The sequence below is a fragment of the Siniperca chuatsi genome, linkage group LG10, assembly GCF_020085105.1.
Source record: "Siniperca chuatsi isolate FFG_IHB_CAS linkage group LG10, ASM2008510v1, whole genome shotgun sequence".
Taxonomy (NCBI): domain Eukaryota; kingdom Metazoa; phylum Chordata; class Actinopteri; order Centrarchiformes; family Sinipercidae; genus Siniperca; species Siniperca chuatsi.
Window position 1 is genome coordinate 29,078,413 of NC_058051.1, and position 22,696 is coordinate 29,101,108.

General features: G+C 40.3%; 1 protein-coding gene across 5 annotated transcripts; it reads left to right on the forward strand.

Moving 5' to 3' along the window:
* The first annotated feature begins 615 nt into the window (after positions 1-615).
* On the forward strand, positions 616-20,697 carry LOC122882611 (tripartite motif-containing protein 54-like). 5 transcript variants are annotated; one of them, XM_044210157.1, is made up of 13 exons: positions 1,455-2,027; positions 3,085-3,294; positions 5,849-6,033; positions 6,131-6,305; positions 7,083-7,178; positions 8,479-8,556; positions 9,090-9,245; positions 10,571-10,593; positions 10,799-10,923; positions 12,340-12,842; positions 15,030-16,301; positions 18,064-18,193; positions 19,595-19,728. In XM_044210157.1, exons 1-12 carry the CDS (start codon positions 2,016-2,018, stop codon positions 18,148-18,150), a joined length of 2,922 nt encoding a protein of 973 aa, XP_044066092.1. In that variant the 5' UTR covers positions 1,455-2,015; the 3' UTR covers positions 18,151-18,193; positions 19,595-19,728. The 5 variants fall into 5 exon arrangements, with proteins under 5 accessions (XP_044066089.1, XP_044066092.1, XP_044066091.1 ...); XM_044210154.1 differs by lacking the exons at positions 18,064-18,193; positions 19,595-19,728 and adding an exon at positions 616-1,444 and having other exon boundaries at positions 1,889-2,027; positions 15,030-17,687; XM_044210156.1 differs by lacking the exon at positions 18,064-18,193 and having other exon boundaries at positions 19,595-20,697.
* The last annotated feature ends 1,999 nt before the right edge of the window (positions 20,698-22,696 follow it).

The window sequence follows — 22,696 nt, forward strand, 5'->3', positions numbered from 1 at the left end:
CACTGAGTTTCTTTGATTTAAAAAGTGGAAAGACTTCCATTTATGACCTCAAATTCTATTATTACTTTTGTGTAATTACCATAAAAATATGGTCATGTTATATCTCTATTGATATCGCCCAAAAATAGCATATATAAGAAGAAAAGAAGGGGACAAGGTCAACAGTGGAACACCACAAGGCATTTTATAAGATGTGAAATACCTCTCACTTTTCATTAGAAAAAGTTTAAAATAATTTTGTGTGGGACACCACAAGGCATGTTATCAGTGTATCTCAAATTTCTGAAATACCTCTCACTTTTTATTAGAAAAAGTTCATAATACTCATAATCATAAAAACATAAGTTGATGTGAAAACCAGTTCCCAAGTAAGAAAAAAAAGCAACCAAACCAATTAGCAATTAAGCTAACAAAAAACCCACACCACCGCTAAATATCCCAGTGCAACTTCCTGTGTACATTTACAGATTTAGTGTTTTCTCGTAACCTCTCAACAGCAGAGCAATTGAAAAGGGGAATCCTTGTGTCTAAGGCACTCTGCTGGTGTATAAACAGATAATGAATGACTTTATATATGACCTTATATATGCGTACCATTATGTTATAGTGTGTTATTGGGGGGGAGTAAAGTGTTACCCAAAAAGCAAAACCAACACTTGAATTGAAATTTTAACATGTAGAGATTGACTGACATCTCTGCAGTGGTCCTGTTCGCTTACAGTAATAAAAGTGTGTCAAAATGATTGTGGTAATTATTATTACATAATAAAATGCTACAGTTAGCATATTTAAGAAGACAGTGAGTGTAGGTGTGTGTAACACTAGAAAGAGCACAGCCTGGCATGGTCTTAATCCGTCCACATACCAGCCACTGCCTGATATGGTGTGTGTGTGTGTGTGTGTGTGTGTGTTGGGATCATTTCAGAGGCACTGAGCTGAAACCTGACGCCCCCCTCAACTCAAATTAGTCTCCCCATGCGTCCTCTCATACAGACGCACATCGCTGTGCATGGTGAGGAAGCTGCGAACAAACAAACACAGCAGTCGCTACTTGTGTGGAAAAAGAGGAATGGAGTGAGTGTTGGATGAGCGAGGGAGGGTGTGTGAGGAAGAGGAGGACGGGCGAGTACTGGTACTTAGTGTCGGCGTTCGGTGTCACAGGAGCTGAAGAAGAGATCTCTGAGTGGAGATCACAAACTGACTCCTGCTTCGTTTCTCTTCTCGGATGTGAAACTGCTTTTTCTCGAACTGACTGACCTCGATGTGACTTCTTGACTTCTGATTGTGTTTTCAGTGTCGGCATCTGTGATATTTCTCACTACTTACTGGACGTGAAAAGTTTCTCCAAGGCAACAAGTGCTGAAAGTGAACCCCAACCCTGAAGACAAACTCTCTGGCTTCACTCGAAGCTGACAGCTGATGTTCAAACTGTCAGTCTGACTGAGTGAGTGAGTGAGTGAGTGAGTTGGGTATTTCCAGAGCTGAGACAGACGGTGTTACCCTCTGTACAGTCAGCAGCTTCATGCAAAACTTATCCAACAACTGAATGAAGCTGAAGTTCATTGAAGTCCACTGTGTCCTGGATTATCTGTGCATGTAAAACATGCAAAAATATTGAGAAACATTTTACTACAATAAATAATTATGTTTAAGTGACCTTTTTTTTTTTTATTAAAAATGAACAAACTTGCCCTGAGGACCTCCAAGAGATAAAGTTCAGTCCTGCTCTTCCTGCAGGACTCTTTGCTTGTTGGTGTTTTGCTCGCAGTCGCAGGATCTGAACTCTGCTGTGATTTTGGAAAACTGCAACAGAGAAGTGTCTTGAGTGTGGATCAACTCATTGAGACACAAATACATCTTAACAAAATGATTATTTGATTGACTGTAGAGACGAGCAGAAGGACCTGACACAGGAGGAGGAACGCCAACTGCCTCCTCAGTCGATCAACCACCAGTTTTTAATGAGAGAGAGAAACTAACTGCGAACGGGCCGAACACTCACCGACCATCAGCAGATGGAGAGGAAGGTGAGTAAACAGGTTGTTTTGTTTGTCTTTTCAAATTTGTCCCGTCTTGTCTTTTCTTCTTGTGTTTCTGTCCTAATTGTCCTAAGTACCTTTTACATAGCCCACTAACTACAAAGCATTTTTCAACAAGCACATTTTTAGATTGATTTGTACCTATACAGGCAGACATTAGTTTACACTCATTACACTATATTTGGAAACTCATGCAGAGGCACAAATCATGCTGATCCACAACAGTGAACATTTAGTGCAGTTTGCTTTTTGACAAATTTACATGATAGTATTCTGATAATACGGCTGCGAGCAGGCACTGTTCTGGAGGTGTGTTCATTAAGGTTCGACATCTGATCTTTGTGGTGAATTTGCAGCGTTATGAGGTGTGTCTCAGGCAAATCAAGCTTTGTAGACAAATATTAAAAACCCATCTGACCCACAACATTACAAACCCCATAGTAATTTGGGGGGAATTAGTATAAAAAGGATCTAGAATATTTCCATTTGATGGAGTGGCGCAGCCATAAAAACATGGAGCTAAATGACATTCACTCAGAGTAAACATAGCTTTTATGAATACTTGGAATGTGGTGAATATACAGAATATATACCTGCCGCTGTCAGACAGTTTGGAATAAGATGATTTTTCCAAACTTAAAGCTACTTAAGGGGAAAGAAAAGGGAGAAACTGGATGTTAAAGGATAAGCAGACATGAACATTGTGAAAACAATTATGTGAATTTGTTAACTTTTTGGTGGCAATTCAGCAGTTGACTCTTGGATGGACTTTTTGTTTCCTTTCAGTGATTAGGCGACATATTTCAAACATGTTGCAAGGTGTTCTCATGGAAGTGAACTAAAACCAATGGCTGCTGGGGAGGAAATCAATCTAAAAACATGAAATATGTTTTTGAAACTGGTCAGCAGGACTCATTAATATGCAGTTTATAGTTTTTGGTCAAAAATGTGCAAAGGCATCAGAGCAGTCCCTCAAAAACAAACAGCCGTGTGAGCTGACAGCAGCAGATCACTGAGGTAATTTAATCAATTCTGGTGTCAACAGGAGGAGGTTAAGTTTGGCGGAGCGGCCATGTCACTGCCGGCGGACCTGAGTTGCCTGCAGGGCAGCGGGGGAGCAGAGGGTGAGGCGACGCTAGCAACGCTGGAGAAACAGCTGATCTGTCCCATCTGTCTGCAGCTCTTCAACAAACCGGTGGTCATCCTGCCCTGCCAGCACAACCTCTGCAGGAAGTGTGCCAACGAGCTCTACCAGGTCTGTGAGGCAACACACGTCAGCCACTGCTAATGTGTATATACAGATGGGTGACAAATTACAGGGAAAACCACCATGAAGTGGCTTAGTATGGAGTCAGGCCACCACGAGCCTCCAGAACAGCTTCAGTGCTGCTTGCCAAGTCTGTGGAAGTCTATTGGAGGGATGAACACCTCCTCCACAAGATGCTCCCTCAGTGATATATACCACCTTTATTTAATCAGGTCGTCTCAGTACAGCTGAAAAACATAGCCAGACATAACAAAAGCATCAGAGACAGTCGCAGACATCACTAAATAGATTTGAAGACGTTTATATTATATCATTTGGTGTTATGGCGATGGTGGTGGAGAGCGTTGTCTTACACGTTCTTCTAATCTTCCACAGGTGTGAAACTGGGTTCAGATCTGGTGACTGTAAAGGCCGTAGCAATTTACTCACATCATTTCCATCCTCACCAAACCGTTCAGTGAGCCCTGGTGAACAGAACCATCTGCATTTGGTGTTTCTCCACTCTTTTATTCAGGTTTTTCCTTTCGTTTGTCCCCCGTCTGTACTTACAGTCCCTGTATGTACATGTATGTACGTCTGTGTGCAGGAACACGCTCATCTTTCATCACACGCCTCTTATACCAGGGGGCAGCGCTGCATTGTTCACAACACACACACACACACACACACACACACACAACACAAAGCCCAAAACAAAGCCCACATCAGATTTGTGTGTGTGTGTGTGTACAGTGGATTATCAGTGTCTAAAATGGGACGTGCGGATGTTTAACTGGTTCGCTCATGTACATGAAAATCACCTTTCATGACCTACATTTACCGTGTGTGTGTGTGTGTGTGTGTGTGTGTGTGTTTTGTGTTTTGCTACCATGTTGAGATCCATTTTTAGGTCATTTTCACTCCGGGTTCATTTGTTTGAGTCCGGACTAGAGTTCACTTGTCCCCCCTAACTCTGCTGCAGTGGTAACTATGAATGGAAGAATGGAACTAAGTTTATTTACTCAAGGAATCTACTTAAGTAAAAAAAATAATAATAATAAAATGGAGGAACTTGTACTACTTTATACTGTATTTTTCACACTAAATCTCAGAGGAAAATGTTGTACTCTTTACTCCACTATATTTATCTGACAGCTAGAGTTACTTTGCAGATTAAGATTTTACACACAAAACACACGATGGGCTTGTAAATACAGTATGAGACATTTTAATATATTAATCTACCAACAGTATATGAAATAGTTCTGCTGACAGTACATGCATCAGTATTAATAATCCAATAATATAAAACATATGAAAAAACACTCTCAAATGGGCCATTCTACATAATGAGCACTTCCAATACTTGAGCACATTGAGCACAGGCTGCAAAGAAATCAGCAACACTGAGAGTCTATGCTGACATTTGCTAATTAACACTAAACACAAAGTACAGCTGAGGCTTTCTTTGTATGTGACTGCGGGCTGCTGGGAGACGTTAATCTGTTCATCCATGCATCCATATTTTAAATCATTTTAAATAATTACATCATTAGGAATTATTGTTCTATACTGCTGGGAAGTACTGAAAAAATGTGACATAATAATAAATAATTGGAGGCTATGTTGTCCTTACTGGTTTTTCGGCCGGTATGATTCTTTGTGATATTAAAAAGGTGAAATTTAACTTACTGAACTCTGCAGAAACCCTGCTAAAGCAAACTAAATATTTTGGCATATTTTGTACAGGCAATGACTTTCTAACACATTGACTGTACAGATCTGACAAGTGGGTTATACAACGAGAGTGGTTTGAGGAGTTCCCATGAACATTTTGATCATTTTCTTTGACTGTGAAATCGTGTCACCATTGGAGAACATTGAAACCGATATAAATTGAAGCTGACCCAAAACACATTGTGAGCCAGCTCCCTCTCTCTGAGTCCTCAGTGTTTGTCTGAGCGGCTCTGATCCCTCAGTCAGGCCCAGCAGCAGCTGAGGCTCATTAAAGGTCACTATTTCAGGACGCTTTAACCCTCTAACCTTCCGTCCGTCTCTCTGCTCATCTGTCCGTTTCTTCACTCGTCTATCTGTCTCTCTGCTTCTCCTTTCCCCCTGACTCTCAATTCTCTGATCGGTTTCTACTTCTGCTCAGTTTTCTCTTGTGAGCTGTTGTTTTATGTTGCCGTCTTTATCTAACTATCCATCCATATTTCTGTCTTTTTGTCTAAGACAGGGAGAGACTAGGAGAGTAAACTTAAGGTACTCTGAGTGTGTGTGTGTGTGTGTGTGTGTGTGTGTGTGTGTGTGTCTCAAACTTGCCCAGTAACCCGTCCTGAAGCAGCTCTGACTTCACCCAGGGAGGCATTTGGAAGATTTTACACATTCTCCACCGGTGACCCCGACTGATGCTAAAACCGTTGCTAATTATTGAAATCCCAGCATGCAGCTGTGTTGTATGACAACAAACTCCAACTGTTGGGTGTTGACAGGCAGTCGTGGAGGGTTTGAAGAGATGCTGAAGAGCAAAACGATCATTTTAATATCATTTCTTTCTGTCCAGCCCTCCCTGTTCCAGGCTCGTACCACCATGCTGGTGAACAGCGGCCGTTTCCGCTGTCCGTCCTGCAGACATGAAGTGGTGCTGGACCGCCACGGTGTCTACGGCCTGCAACGAAACCTGCTGGTGGAGAACATCATCGACGTCTACAAACAGGAAGTCAGCAACAACAACAACAATGCCACAAGGTGAAGAGCGATGACGACAAGGAGAATTAATTAAAATGTACTTACATACTGTACATCCGGGTATTTGATATCCTGGTCTGTCTCTCTCTCTCTGCAGCCCCCTTCCTCCTCCTCCACCTCCTGCTCAGGTAACGTGTTCAGACCATGAGGGCGAGAAGGTGAACATCTACTGTCTCACCTGTCAGGTTCCTACATGTTCTCTCTGTAAAGTGTTCGGGGCTCATCGGTCCTGCCAGGTGGCTCCTCTGACAGACGTCTACCAGCAGCAGAAGGTATATAACACTCTATATGAAATGGTGTGTGTGGAAATATAAGGATTATACCAGTGTTTTTCATGTTTTAGCACCTTTATACACATACTACGTCTATTTTATGTTACTGCTGAATATTCAAAGTATGCCATAAGTGTTTTTCTTCTTCTGTTCCTACTATACAAATCACCTTGCAGAGATGTTTGTGTCATGTTAGGGGTTAATGCAGTACAAGCTTTTTAAATCAATCTGCCCTTTCAAATGCACAGCCTGTGTCCAAAATTGCTCCTTATTTGCTACCAAGTAAATGCAATATATTTTACATTCCACCATTATATTTGAGTATCTGGATTCTAAGTGTGTAAAGATTTTTGCACTACGGCTCAATGGGATGACAAATGCTAAAAATTCCACAATGCAATACTTTAACTTTGCTCTTGAGATGACAACACTACACCTCTTAGTGGTGTGATTAATAACTGTCCAACATCTCAGCATCACTGAAGAGTAGCCAGCGAATGAATGAACAAGAGAGCAGTTTGATAATAACAATCTTAACTCGAAGACTTGCTACTTTTTTCCCCACTTAATTAGCCCAATTTAATTAACATTCACTCTCAACAAAAGAGCGGTTTTATGACAAAGCTCACCCAGGTTTATGTCTCAAAAGTATTGTGTTAATGATCTATTAGCACCTTTAAGTGGGCTAGGTTCAGGACAGTCTTTAGATAACTAAAGGCTGTTAATAACCAATAATTCTAACTCTTCATAACAACTTCTTTTCCTTTTGTTTCCCAGGATGAGCTGAGTGAAGGAGTCAGTTCTCTGGTGGCGGTCAACGACAAAGTCCAGGCTTTGATCAATGGGCTGGAGGAGGCTTGCAGAAGCATAGAGGTGTGTGTGTGTGTGTGTGTGTGAGTCTGAGAAAGTTCTGAAAAAGTTGTCTTAAATCCAATTCAACAATGATAAATCATCTTCCTCTGAGCCACAGAGCTCCATCGTTGTCCAAAAACTATTAAAAACACATCAGTGAGCCGCACTGTTGCACTGAGTGACATGTTCCTTCATCACCATGAACACACACTGTAGTTTATTTTATGTCAATAACACATAAACCGTCTTGCTGCTGGAAATACTCACAAGTGCTGAAAATAGACAACAATGCAGCTTTTTAAAAATGAAACTATATATTTGTAAAGATTTCTGTCTTCAGGTGTAACCAATGGGGTTTGGGCTGAGAGCCACAGTAAGGGTAGGAATTTGTTGACGAAAAGGAAAAATACAGAATAATAATGCCAGCCGTCATGAAAATGTCTTTAAAAAGTTTGAATTCTGACTTGCTGAAACCTGCAGGTGTCTCTGTGTGTAAAGGCTAGCCCACACACTCTGCCTGCATGTAGTAATAACACAGTTTTTTTCCAAGTCCATGAATATGCTGCCATTCTCATGATTTTATCACCTCAGAAACATTGCAAAAATCCGATCTATTTTAAATCTTAGTGATGCAGAAACTGTTGTGCATGCTTTTATCTCCTCATGCCTCGATTATTGTAACAGCCTGTTCACTCGTCTTAATCAAAAAACTCTGAAACGACTGCAGACTGTACAAAACTCAGCTGCTCAGCTGTTAACCAGGACCGAGAGGTTCGACCACGTCACACCTGTTTCAGCCCCTTTACATTGGCTCCCTGTTTGTTTTAGGATTGATTTTAAGATTTTGTTGATTACTTTTAAGGCTCTTCATGGCCTGGCTCCAGATTATATTTTAGACCTTATAATCCCTTATGAACCTTCATGTAGTTTGAGATCTTCGGGCAGGGGTCTCCTGTCTGTTCCTGAGTCCAGGATGGAAACTAAGGGGGACGGAGCTTTTGCCATCAGGGCCCCGAGGCTCTGGAACAACCTGCCTGAAGACCTTAGGTTGTCTGAGTCAGCGTCTTCGTTTAAATCTAGTCTCAAAACACATTTTTATCGGAAAGCAGATCCTGATTTTTATGTATTTTATCATTCACTGCGGTATTTTATTTCTCTCTCTGTGAAGCACTTTGTACTTTGTTTTGATAAGTGCTCTATAAATAAAGTTTATTATTATTATTAATATTATTCATACAGTATTTAGTTCATATATAGTGTGAAAACAATATGAAAGCATGCATTTTGTTTTGTGCGCTAATCTTCACTCTGCCCTCCGCAGGAGAACTGTAAGACTCAGAAGCAGAGTGTGTGTGAGAAGTTCAGCCGTGTGTTTTCCATCCTGGAGGACAGGCGAAAGGTCAGACTTTGTTCTTTTCTCTGGCTTCACTCAGCCTGTTAAACACATTTATTATTTAATGTCTTTGAGGGCCCCAATAAGCACCACTTAAATAGACACAGTAGCAGTTGTAGTAGTAATAGCAGTAATATTGGCAACAGCCGTACTGTAATGCTACTTGCAATAGCAGCAGTAGAAGTAGCAGATCTGAATAAACAAACAAAATATAAAGTAATTTAACATCAAAACTACATTTCAATATAAAAATGGACTCCTCATATATTTTACGTTACAATATTGTAATTTTTCTCCAAGAGTATATTGCAAAATATAATAATGGGACTTTTAACTATTTTTCTAACATGCTGCTATGTAGTCTCTAGTAAATAAATAAATGAAAATACATGTCAATACATTGTGTAGTAAATGCAAATTCAAAATTCTGCAATATATAATGGCAGTAAAAGCCGTAGCAGCAGTAACTATACTCGTAGTTGAAATGGTAGTTAAACCATTATTATTGTCTTCATCATTATTGCATCATCACATTGAAGGCGATGACACGGCGAATCAGCTCCGAGCAGGAAGAGAAGACAGGCCACGCCCAGGCGTTGGTGCGTTGCTATGGAGACAGCGTGGAGGCCAACAGCAAACTGGTGGAGAGGGCAGTGAGCAGCATGGAGGAGCCTGACATGGCTGCTTTTGTTCAGGTGGCCAGCACACTGCTCTGTGTGTGTGTGTGTGTGTGTGTGTGTGTGTGTGTGTGTGTGATTATTGTGTAAAAATAACTACAGTGAAGAACCTTATGTGAAGAGGAATTTGACCAAAAGTCAAACATCTCTGTGTGCACTTACATTCAGGTGCACTAACATTAGCTGTAGAAACAGGCAGGTTTAATGGTTTTACTGCTCATTATATGAACATTTATTTTTTAGTAAAAAGCTTCTTTTGTGATGAGTTTATTATTATTTAAGCTTGAGCTGTGTTTTAGGTATTATTGTATTCGTAGAGTTTTGGATGTTGTATGTAAGAAGTGATGTTCTTTTCTGGGAAGTGTTGTTTGGTCCATGTGGACTACTGGGACACTTTCATGTACACGTCACAACTACTTCTTCTGCCACTACTACTCTAGTAGTTAAGTTAAAAAGTAAAGTACTATGAATGAAGCCTTTGGATGTAACAGCAAGTTGGAGAAGCCTCTGAGCTTTTTCATATTCTTCTTTTTTTGTTTGTTTGTTTTGTCTTTTCTCTTTGTGATGTGTTCGCTTGGTTTGTGTGTGAATTTTATTTAATTTTTTGGAAAAGCATTCATTTCACGTTCATCATTTTACACAGTATCAGTATTGCTGCACGTGGATTCACATAGCATTGTGCACAAATCTGGAAAACAAAATGTCTTTTTGGACTTTGAGGAAAAATGACAACCTTTCCATAATATATATTTCGTATATAATTTCTATCTATTCATCGGTGGTGTGTGGCTCTGATTTTAGCCGCTTCCTTGTGACAGCCTTTGTATTTGTACCAGTTTCTTATCATTGAAATTCCTTCAAATGAGAAATATTGAACTTTTTACTTCACTACATTTATTTGACCGCTTTAGTTACTTTGCAAATTCAGTCATTAGTAATACAAAATACAATCAACAAATTAATTATTGTTATGGATGAAGATCAGACTTTATTGATCGCTTGGTGAAATTCACAAGCTACCCGGCATATAAAGAAAAAAATCAGCTCCACCTTCACCAGCTGCAACATTAAAGTGATGAAGACATTAATGCATCAATAATTATAATCCAATAATATAATATATATGATTCTGCATAATGAGTACTTTTACTTTTGATACTTTAAGTATATTTTGTACTTTTACTTAATAGTTTGAATGCAGGACTTTTACCTGTAACAGAGTATTTCTACACTGTGCTATTACTACTGTTACTTATGTAAAAGATCAGGTTACTTCTTCCACCGCTGCTGACTTGTCCTGAGTCTCTAAAATGATCTCTATTTTTCTCACTTCCTCCCTTCAGAATTCAAAGGAGCTGATCACAAAGTGAGTATCATGTATGGGATATGTTGTATATTTACATTATGGGATTAAAAGATGTGTTTGTTGCCCATGATGTAGTTTGGCAAGTGAATCATTTGTTTGATTTAGTTCACCCTCTTTCCTTATTCTTTCCCGTTCCTTTTCTTCATCCATTCTTTACTCTCAATACCTCGTTTTTCTTTCCGTTTCCCCCTCCACCCCTCCTCAGAGTGCTAGCAGCGACCAGCTCCTGTCCAGCCGAGACACTGAAACCAGGCTATGAGAGCATGAGCCACTACAGATTTAACTTCAGCAGACAGGAGAGAGCTCTGAAGAGCATAGACTTCCTCAAAGGTAAGAAGAGGGACTGCTTTGAAACTTTCTTTTTATAAGACACCATTTACTTTGCATGGGAATAGCATTGCTTAGGATGTCAAGAAGGGAAAAAAAAAAAGAAACTAAAGAAACATTTTAAAATAACAAACAGAAAACACAGCCTGTGCTTGTAAAGGCTGAACTGTAACGCCGCCTGCCAGAAACATGAGTGTGGATGTAATACAAACTAAGTAACTCTGTCTGCTTGAGGGTTTTTTGCGGATTTAAGGATCCAAAAATAGTTGGTAGCTGCAGAAGGTAAAGAGCAAATGAGTGAGATCGAATGCACAAAACAACCAACATGTAACAGAGCTGAAAGGGGTTATTGATCAGTATGACCCCGATGCTCCCGTCCCACTACTTTGTTTGAAAAGAAAAACTCTCCACCTAAAGGATTTCAAGACACTTGACACTGTTTCTAACTTTGAGAACAAACACACAGCGAAAGCCCAGTGTGACCTTCAAAACACGTCACACAACTCTTCTCCAGTACACCGAACGTCTTCACCTGTCTAGCCTTCATCAGGGTGGAGTTTGTGTACACATACAGTCCATTCATCAGTCATGTGACTCAGACCTATAGATCACCATAGATACTTAATATGCAAAACAACATTATCATCATCTTTTACAAAATACCATATTTACTCAGTGGATACAGAAATGTAAGAACATTTAAGATAAATATTAAAAAATATTACCTTTCAGAATATTCTTTAGCAAATACAATCTTTCCTCTTAACCCATCAGTGGGTAAAAGAGGTTGAATCTCCACAGTAAACACAGTATACTCAAATATCTTCCATCTCTTTATATTTATGGATAACTAACTAATTTCAAAGTCAGTCTACAGTTGACCTCAACACATCCGTCCTTTAACTAAATTGTTCAACCTCAGACACCATCCTGATAAAGGCAAGATAGCCGAAAACATTCAGTTGTACTGGAGAAGAGTTGTGTGACATAATACTTACAATATACAGGCACTGGCAGCATGCTGGTTTCCATTTGAAGGCATCAGGAATGTTTTGGACCTTAAACACTTTCAAAAAGTGCCAGCGCTTGTAAAAATGTTTATGTTTTAATAGCATATGATGTGGACGAGCTACACCAAAACATGCAGTAATAGTCTACAATATTATCAACTCACCCCAGTGGTTAATAGACTGTAATCATATACAATTTTCTGATGCCAACATTGTTAATCCCTGAGACCTGTTGATGTTATTGGAATTCATTGCGTTTATAGATAAAGATCAATATAACCTAATCTAATACACTTTTAACTAAGAGTCTAAATGTCAGAAAAGTAACACTTTAGACACTTTTAAAGGTCACATAAAGCACAATTCAAGCACACATTCAGTATAAACAGGTTTTGTTGCCTCTGTGCAGTTGTGGAAGATGTTCCTGAAGAACCAGAGGTGGAGCAAGAGCCAGAAGAACTCAAAGAGCCCTCTGAATCAAAACACCATCAGGAAACCTCCGTCCAGAACCTGGAATCTGTTTTAGAACCAGTTAAAGAACCAATCCCAGCACTGATGTCCCCATCAGTAGAACCAGTACTGATGTCCCCATCAGTGGAACCAGCACTGATGTCCCCATCAGTGGAACCAGTACTGATGTCCCCATCAGTGGAACCAGTACAGACAGCTGCACCATCATCAGCCCCAGCTCCACCTGCACGAGGTCTGGTGAGGTACTGTACTGTGGAGCCTGCAGGCGCAGTTCTGCAGCCAGAGCCTGACGGCCCAGACTTAAATGGCGGAGGATCCGGTCTGATGAAGAACAAGACGGAGGAGGAAGAGGAGAAAGAGGAGGCGGAGGGAGTTGCTGCTCCTGGTCCTGTTAAAGAGGGAAACGTCTGTGAACACGAGGAGGGAATGAGCACACAACAGGTACAGTACCACACCTGCTGCAAAGTCATCTGTATTAACTCTTTAAGACTTTTCTTTAAGAGTAAACCATCAAGGTTCTTTTGTAAATATATAACATTTTAAGCTCTTAAGTAAGTCAGCCACCAGAAGGTGTTTTAATGCTCAGTAACTCACAGATAACAACATTAGACCTGCTAACCGTCGACATATACAGACTTCAACGTGATAGTTCAGGAACGACTATGAAGCTAATTTTCCACTGTTAATTTGTAAGTGATAATTACACAAGTTATTTTGACGACATGTGTTGATTAGACATTAGTTTCAGCTGATGAATGAACTGTAAATGTGTGAAAATGAACTTGACAAGACAAATCTTTCAGCACATCTTTAGACACTTACAGCTTTCTATCCTTCAGTCTCTTTTAAAACTGACATCCCTCTCTTTCTTATGTAAATACTCAATTAACTACCCATTTTGTATATACTTTACATTATTGCAAACCATTTTCTAAAATTATTCATTTAACAAAATATAATTTTAGATTGATTTCCAACTTTCCTCACAGCATCCAGTAAGTTTTGAAAATCAACTCACAGAGACTCTACATGTGATAGAAGTACTGCAAGAACTCTATGACAAAGTAATGTGTGGACTACATATTCTTGGTTTAAATAACGTTATTATCACATGGTACAGCAGCTTTGAACAGGAACTTTTTCAGATCTCTCCACGGTGCTGCATTCAAAACAATCAAATCTAGTAGACAAACCGTGGATACACACAAAAGTATACCATAAATGTTGCTGTTCCGCGGCCATCTGAAATTTGAGATATTGGTAAGTCTTGAACAAATCGGCAGTAAGGCTTTTCAAAACAGTTCCTGCTCACAGCTGAGTTTTGCTTTTTATCATAATCTTTTGTAACCGTTAAGCACATTTGACCCTATTTTGAAAAAGGCTATGTAAATGAAGTTTTATTTGCTTCCTTACTTTAAAACAATTACATTACTCTGACAAAGAATTAAAGGTCCAGTGTGGAACATTTAGGAGGAGCTATTGGCAGAAATGGAATATAATATTTCTAAGTATGTTTTCATTAGTGTGTAATCACCTGAAAATAAGAACCGCTGTGTTTTCATTACCTCAGAATAAGATGTTTTTACCTACATGGGGAGCGGGTCCTCTTCCACGGAGGCTGCCATGTTGCACCGCCATGTTTCTACAGTAGCCCAGAACGGACAAACCAAACACTGACTCTAGATTGGGCCTTTCGTGTTTTTTTGCGGCCAATGTAGTTTCTCCTACACGCTTGGAAGGGGAGGGTGAGGCGAGCGGTATTCAAGTGCTTGCAAATTGCAATTTCACCACTAGATGCCACTAAATCCTCCACACTGGACCTTTAACGCCACTATGTGTAGACCTTGAAAATGTCAGACTTTGGCACCCCCCAGTGGTAGTATGAGACTGCAAAGTAAACAGTAGAGCAGTGCCATTCACAGGAGGAGGTATTCTGCTTGGAATATTTGATTGGCCAGTGCAGTGTGTAGCTGTACAGTGTTGCATTGTGTTTAACTTTAACTTTGAACTTTACTTTTTTGCAGAATTTTTTTGTGTTTTTGTTTTTTGCCAGAGCCCCCTGCACTCAGCTATGTCAACACTGTGGGCTCCTTGAATTGGCTGCATATTTTTGACACAGTGCTAATGTTGGTAATAATGTTTTAGCAAGACGTTCAGTCTGTTGCCTCTTCAAGCTGTAACGTTCACTTGAGTATAAAACTATACAATCAATGTTTATAAGGTCAGTAGCTCAGCAGCCTACTATTTGCGACAGCGTTATCAGATTATGATTGTTTCTGTGGGTTTCTGTCTAGTTTTAACAAGGAAGTAGTAACGTACTGTGAATCACAGAGTTGACAGCAGTGAGAAGAGCTCCACTGCTAAACGCTACTGATTGACAAAGGTGATTCAGTGTAGTCAGTTCAAGATTTGTTTGTACATGTACAACTCCTCTAGTCTGAACGGTAAAAGCTAAAGACATTTTCACGTCTCTGCGAGTTGATTGAAATGAACTAAAAGCAGCCTGGAAGGATGAAACTCAATCTGAAAACATATTGTATGCTTTGGAAAGTGGTTAGCAGTTGGTAATGGGCAAAAAAAGAAATCTTCCTTATGGATTTTTAACTTCCGTCTTCCTTCACATATCAGTGTGAGGGGGGAGAGGCAGAAAGTGATGCAGGTGATTGGACGGCACGGAGTGAGACAGAGGAAAAACATGATGCTCAGAATGAAGAAGCAGAAATGCAGATGGAGGAGGAAATAGATGCTATGTTTTACCCCAGCTGGTACAAACCCAACAGCTGGCGCAGGGTTAACCCCCTTCCTGCAGAAATCCTGCCGAAGGTTGGTAATACAGAGCAGACGGTGTGTTCACCACAACCAGCTGGAGGTTCCCTTTCGGAGGCCAGGACCCGGACTGAGGCTCAAGGTGCAGTCCAAGCCCAAGCGTCTGAGCCCCAAATACAACCACAATCTCCATGGAGTCTGGTTTCTCAGACCCAGGAACAGAGCATGTCTTACTCCAACCAACCTCCCCCTGGACCTGCGCTCTTCCCCCACCTGCAGCCACAACAACTCCCACTTTCCACTGAGCTTCATACTCAGCCTTTCCTTCCTCTCCCTCGACTCCCACACCAGCCAGAAAACCAGTCCCAACCTCTGTCTCCTCTTCATGAATCCCAGCCTCAACCCCAGAAGGTACCTGCTGAGCTGGGCGGTGCTTTTGTAGCAGGAGAAGCCGGTATCGTCGAGGACGAAAATGAGGAGGGCTGGGTGTGCCTACCTGGGGCTGTGGATAAAAGTTTCAGCCTGGTAGAGGGTAGTTTTGATCTTGGAGAAGTTAGTTTGGACAGTTTTTCTGATAATAATGATAGTCCATCATCCATACCACCAGAGGAGACTCGTTCTGGGTCTGAGAGAGGCAGCTCAGAGACGGATAAAGACAACTTTGAGCTCAGTGATGGAGGAGTAGATAACACAGAAGAGAAAGAGCATCTTGAAGAAGATAGTTTAGATCTAAAATGTGCTTCAGAGCTGAAAGAAAGAGGGCTGGGAGAGGGTGATTTTGAAGCTGAGACGATGAATGAAGGGCCGGGAAAAGGAAGTGTTTGGTCTGATGAAAGAAGTGAAGTGCAGGGGAACGATCTCTCTGGATTAGAGAGGGCTGCTGCATCTATGAGGGAGGATAGCAGCTCTAAAGTAAAAAATGACAGCTTGGATGTAGGAGATCTAGGAGTGGAGAGTACAGATAGCGTGATATCAGGAGACGGTGACGCAGAGTTTGAGGTTGGCACTTCAGGCTTTGCAGAAAAGAAAGAGGAGGATGGAGAGAACAGCGAGCAGCCTGAAGACTTTAACGCCAAAATGGAAACGAGTGTTGCTGAAACGGAAGAGAACATAACCTCCTCTGTCTCTCTCCAGGTCAGTGTCGCCTGGTTTTACCTTCATCATTGTCATCATCATCAACCGGGCTATTGCACTCTTCACCCACCCGCTGATGTGGCTACACCTCCACATTATCTTCTTCTTCTGTCATGTTCTTGCTGTTTATGTTCGGCAGGGTCACTTTTGCAACTTGGGTGAAACAGCTTCAGCACTTTCACTTAGGTCTCTGTGTTGTTGTCATGTTGGAAAATGAAGGGAGAACGGAGAGGAGGAAGGAAGGAAGGAAGGACAAAGGCACAGGTCATTGCTGCTACTTCCAAAAAAAATGTTACCCCATAATTAAAAGCTAATCCCATGTCAGTGAAAAAGCCCGCTCTAGAACTGCAGTCACACCTTTTCTGAGTTCTTCCGATCATTTACAAGGAAAAAGTCTGTTTGACTTTATAAAATGGCATCAAATCACCACCAGTCTTCTCTAAACACCTCATGTTCTTTAGTTGCTTGTAGCCAAACAATTACACAAAGTCTTACTTATATTCTTACCTCATTGTGTAGTGTTACTTCATTAGTGAGAGGAAATCCTAACTTTCTCACGTTCCCCTCAAAACTATTTCTCCTGTCAGTATCTGCTCATGTCTGTTTAAACGCTAAACACACAGTTTGCTGTTGCAGTTCTATCTCTGGCCTTCCTCCAGGAAGTTACCGCCACCAGCAGGTCGAAATTTCATTTAGTCTAATGCTTTGGTTTATGACCAAATTCCCTGCAAAACTAATGACATTCCCATCAGCCTCAGCTTCATGTAAACATCAGTATGTTAGCATGCAGACGTTAGCATTTAGCTCAAATGTAGGCGTGCTACACACACTATGGTAGTAAGTTGTTGAAAACTGAGGTCAGATGTTATTCAAAGCACATATGGCACATGGATGTCACACGGTGTTCCAAGCTCCAGATTTTGGTGGTGTTGTTTTGTCTTGTTTGAATATATTTTGAAATCATATGCACTGTTTGGTGTAATAAAATGAGATGTGCTGATTGTTCTTTATAGCTGACATTCCACTGAGCAGTGTGGAGACGGTGAACAGCTGGAGGTTTGTTGTCTTGTCTTATCCTCCAGCGAGACTCAAACCTGTGGACGTTCATAACCCTTCTCACAAATGAACCCTTCCACCCGATTTCATGAAATTCTTGATTCTCTAAAATGAAAATGGTCGAACTACACGAGTGCCTGCGTGATTACAGTAATCGCTTCTCTTTCCTTCCTCCCTGCCTTCACAGTTTTCTGTGTTAGTGGGTGTTTTTTGTTGCAGCTTCATCACTCCATCTCTTCTCTTTCATTTTTTTCAATCTCTTTTATTATGTCCCACCATACTTTTCACATTTTTGTCCCCTATAACTCCCTTCCTTCCCTCTGTCTTCACCTTCCATGTGCCATCTATTCATCCCCCTCCATCTTTCCAATTCCTTTCCCTCCTCCTCTTCACCCCCCTCTCAATTTGCTCTCATCGCCCCCTTCATCTTATTGTTTCTCCCATTCCCTCCTCCCCTCCCTCTCTTCAATGTTCCCGTCTTCCTCTATCTTTTCTTTTTCTCTCCCTACCTTCTTTGCTCCTTCATTTCCCCCATCACTGTCCTCTTCTTTTTCTCTATTCCATTCCCCCTTCCCGACCTATCCTTCATATACTCCCTGCTGTTTCTGTGATCTTCCATCCCTCCTTCTTTATTTCTGTCTCTGTCGACCTGTCTGATTCCCTCCTCTCCTTCCTCCTCCATGTCCGTCCCTCCACCTTTCTCCAGGCTGTCACTCTGCTCTTCTACCTGTTGGCCTTCCTGGTCATCCTGCAGAGGGTTTGGGCTTACATCGGCTGCTTCATTTGCACATAACACCAGCAGGAGACGCATCCATCCTCACTGCTGCTCAGCTCAGGTATACACGCACCTGCTGGCTCCACCAGGAAGTGCTGTTGAAGGCTTTTATTTTGGAAGAAAAGGAGATTTCTGGATTTAAAGAGTTTAATTCCAAACTTAAAGCATCTGAAGAAAAATGACTTTCTCGGACAAACTGACTGTTGGCATGAAAGTGATGCAGACTAACGAATAAATCATTACAAAATATTTCTCTTCATAAAAATACATTATCTGTATTATACTGTTTGACTTAAATTGAATTTCATCAGCAACATTCTCCAAAAAACTACCACCACTACCACTGCTCTTACTGCTATGACTTCTACTTCATACTGAGATTAAAAGAAGAAGAATATGAAGAGAAAAGAAAAAGTCAGTAAATCAAAAGAAATGATTAACTTTACAGTAACATATTTTACCTTTCACGACAAGTTTACACTGATCCTCACAGAGACGAGGAAGTAAAAGGATAAATTAATCAAAATCAAAAACGGCAGATTTATTTGATTAGAAATAGAAATAAAAACTACTGTTGGTGAAATAACAAATAACAGTTTTCTATTTTTTTCTGTGATTTAGCGCTGTTTACAGTTTACACTTGCCTCTGCTGACACCTTGTGGTAGAACAGTGTTACAGTTCATAATCAGGCTGAATTATGTGACTTTATTAACAACTTTTACAGGTTTTCTCTCTGTTTTTATTCTTGAGTAACACTAACAGCCTGTGTGATGCCCCGTGCCTCTGACTGCATGATGATTGTGACTGGGACCTGTTTGCATGTTCATGGAAATGTATTAATGGGATTCCTTTTTTTTTTTTGTCTGAATCTTCACGGTGCTTTTGTAAATACGTAATGTGAAGGGTTTATTTCCAAAATGTCCTAAAAACATGGCAGAAGACACATTGTTTGTGTTTTCTGTTAAATGATCTAAAATATATTTTTACTGGAAACATTTTGGGGGAAAAAAAGGCTAATATGTTTTAATTTAGGTTCTGCAATAACAAGCTTCTCGTGAATGCAGAGAGATTGCACACAATACGGGTGAGGTTTGTACGTGGTTCTCAGTCTCTGTGTCATCCATTCAAGATGTATTACACTAAAGGAGTTCCACAGTTTGAATGGATGGACACAGATAGAAAGTATTTCAGTTTCAGCTTTAATCAAAGTAAAAGAGACGAGGAACAATCTGTCAAGTGCAGGTGCCATATTATTAACTTATTGTAGAAAATTAGATCTTATCAGCACCCATGGGAAACCAGAATCAGCCAGTGATGTCATTCACCTTGAACAATAAGTGTACAGCCGCTTGTCTTGGTGACACTAATTTAGGGACATTTATCCTAAAACATATTCAGTTTGAACAACTGAAAACTCACAGTTCTGTGTTTTTCTGTAAAATCATCTGTTGTCCCTCTCAGATGGAGACTGAGACTAGGAGTCCTGCTCAGACCAGTCCTCCCCTCTCCTCCTCCTCCTCCTCCTCCTCCTCTTTCACCCTCAGCGAGGCTCCTCGTCGACCCAGTTTCTGCTTCTCCTGGCTAAACTCCCTACACAAGAAGAAGTAAGAGGAAAGAGAGAAGCGTTTGGAAATTAAGTTTTGCTGTGGAGATAAAGAAAGACGCACTTCGCTCCGGAGTCAGTTTCCTGCCCTGAGACCTGGATAAACCTTCAGAGTTACAGCAGTTTTATCACCAGTCTCTGTTTTGTTCCAAATATCCATCCAGTTTAAAGCAGGAATAGATCTGCTGTGCACATGTGTGCCTAAAGGGAAAAACACTGACTCTGCTGGTCTCTTATTTTGAAAACCTGGTGAGAAGTTTTAAAGCTGTTGCCTTTCACACCAAAGGTCTCCACAACTGTCAAGTTTGGGATTTTAAGTGGCGTTAGCAGACGCGCAGTAATACTGCAGTGTAGAGGAAGTTAGTATTTGGAAAAGTCGTAGTAGTCATTATTGTAGCAGCTATACTTGTAGCAGCTGTAGTAACAGAAGCATTACATGTTTTTTATAAAGGAAGTAGCGCTAGCATTAGTTTCAGTATTAGCAGTAGACATAAGAACCTACTGTTACTTATTTATCTCCAAAGAAATGAAGGTTTTAACAGCCTTTTACTGGCGATATGAGCTACTAGTTGTAGCTTGACATTAGAAATATGGAAAACAGTAGAGAGGAATGAGCAGTAGAGCAGCAGTGGATGGAGTAGACTTCGCAGCAGAAGTATTAATACTAAAAGAGGTGTTTGTGGAAGACCCAGACTTCCAGTTTGAGCCATTTTGAACTGGTGATTTTGGATGTCACATGTGAGTCAGTGTGGTTTGGTTTGTTATTGAAAACATTTTATGATTTTTTTTTTTTTTTTTTTTTTTTTTTGAAAGTCAGCACTGACTGCAGCAGCTTCCATGTGTATTTGTGTTTGATCACCTTTTTTTTTTCCAGAATCAGAATCAGAAATACTTTATTGATCCCCGAGGGGGAAACTCTTTTGTTACAGCAGCTCGCTGTCACCTCAGTGCACACAGGAATAGAAGTACTAAGCAAATCAAAATATAATACACTATAATACAGGCAAGATAAATGAAGTACAAAGTGTAGCTTATTGAGATGATTATGAGACGGTGGATTTTGCACAGCAGTAACAGAAGTATGAATAAATATCAATAAATTAAACTGAAACAGAGTATATTGCACCGGAGTATTAAACAGAGTATATTGCACAATTATTTCATGTATTGCAGTGATGTTAAAGGTCCAATGTCCAGTTCCATGACTTAGGGTCATACAGACTGACACTTTGAGGGAGGAGTTGAAGAGTTTGATGGCCACAGGCAGGAATGACTTCCTGTGGCGCTCTGCGGTGCTTTTTGGGGGGATGAGTCTTCCGCTGATGAGTCTTTTTTTAGGGTGTTTTGTAAGCTGGTGTCTCTGCATGCAGGACGGAGTGGTTCGGATGAGATATTGGCTTTGTTTGATACATGTATGGATTAAATAAATCTGATTTTACTCACTGAAGTGTGTGTGTGTGTGTGTGTGTGTGTGTGTTGGGGGGGGTGGCTGCTGGGACATTTGCTCTCTCTCTCTCTCTCTGCACACGTTTGTTTTAAACTATGACATATTAAAACAGCAACACAGAAACCTCATATCTCCCACAGAGAAATGTCTCAGACCAAACAGCTGTCTGTGACGTCGTTTGACCACGCCGGAAAAGGAATTCTCAGAAATTCATCAATTGACAGCAGTGAGGAACACAACTTCCTGTTTGGAGGACACGCCTTTAAAATAAAAGCACGAAAACAAACTCGAGTGTACTTGAGGCTTCTGGCCATCTAAACAATCAGGTCACTGCATGCTTAAAGTTGACGGTTGAAAAATATAATTTATATTATTATATGCATTTCAGGTATTCTGAAAACAATCATCCCACCACTAATAATAATAATAATTTAATTATGAGGCCCCAGTTATGTAATATTTAATGATAGAGGCAGCAAAACCTCCTGGCATAGATTTTCTATTAAATCTGATAGCAATAAATATAAGCAACTGTGCGCACAATGTTTCTGTGTTCATGTTGCAGTGGTGCACCACCACAAGAGAAAATGTGCCACATTCATCTAAAACTACTATAGTCCAAGATGTTAAGATTAAAAATGTTTTGGCGCTACATCATGAAGTGGAAACATGCAGGCTTCACGAAGAACAGATGCAAACTATTTCTCCCTCGATCACCACAGCAGCATAAAATCATATCTGCTTTATTTCAACACCGGCAGCTATTGTTTAGTGTTCAGCCGTAAATTCAGCAGCATGTGGCCGAAAGCTGGTCTTATTCTTTGCCCTGAGTTCAGAAGTTAAAACTCAGAAATACCGTCTCATTCCCAGTTCTTCTTTTAGTCTATGTACAGAATGGACATGACAACAACAAATGGTCTTCCTGAGGAAGGTTAATTATTAAAGGACGAATTGGGAGCAAGATATCAGTGTGCAGGTATTGTTTTCCTCTTTTTTTATGCAGATCATTGTTATCCAGCATCTGCAAAGAACTTAGCGATGATGATGATTGCTGAAGCTCACACATGACTCTCCTTCTGATGTCTCACCTCTGGATCCGGGTCTGCTGTGGTGGAAAGTACATCTACTCAAGTCCTGTACTTAAATACAGTGTTGAAGTACTTGTACTTCACTGGAGCTGCAGGAGTGAGAGATAAAGAGACACTCGATACTTCACTAAATTTCAGACAGAAATATTGTACTTTCTACTTCACTACTATTTATTTGACAGATTTTGTTACTAGTTAATTTTCAGATTAAGATTTTACATGCAAAACACATGAGGATAAGTGCTTTACCATTAAACTAACCAGTTGCTATTATTATTATTAGTATTCATATATTATATACATATGTGTATGTATTTTCATTTTCTCCACTCTTTCTTCTTCTTTTTTATTATTATTATTTTTTATTTATCAATATTATTATTTATTTACTTCTGCCCACAGATCATTGTTTTTTTTTCTCACAG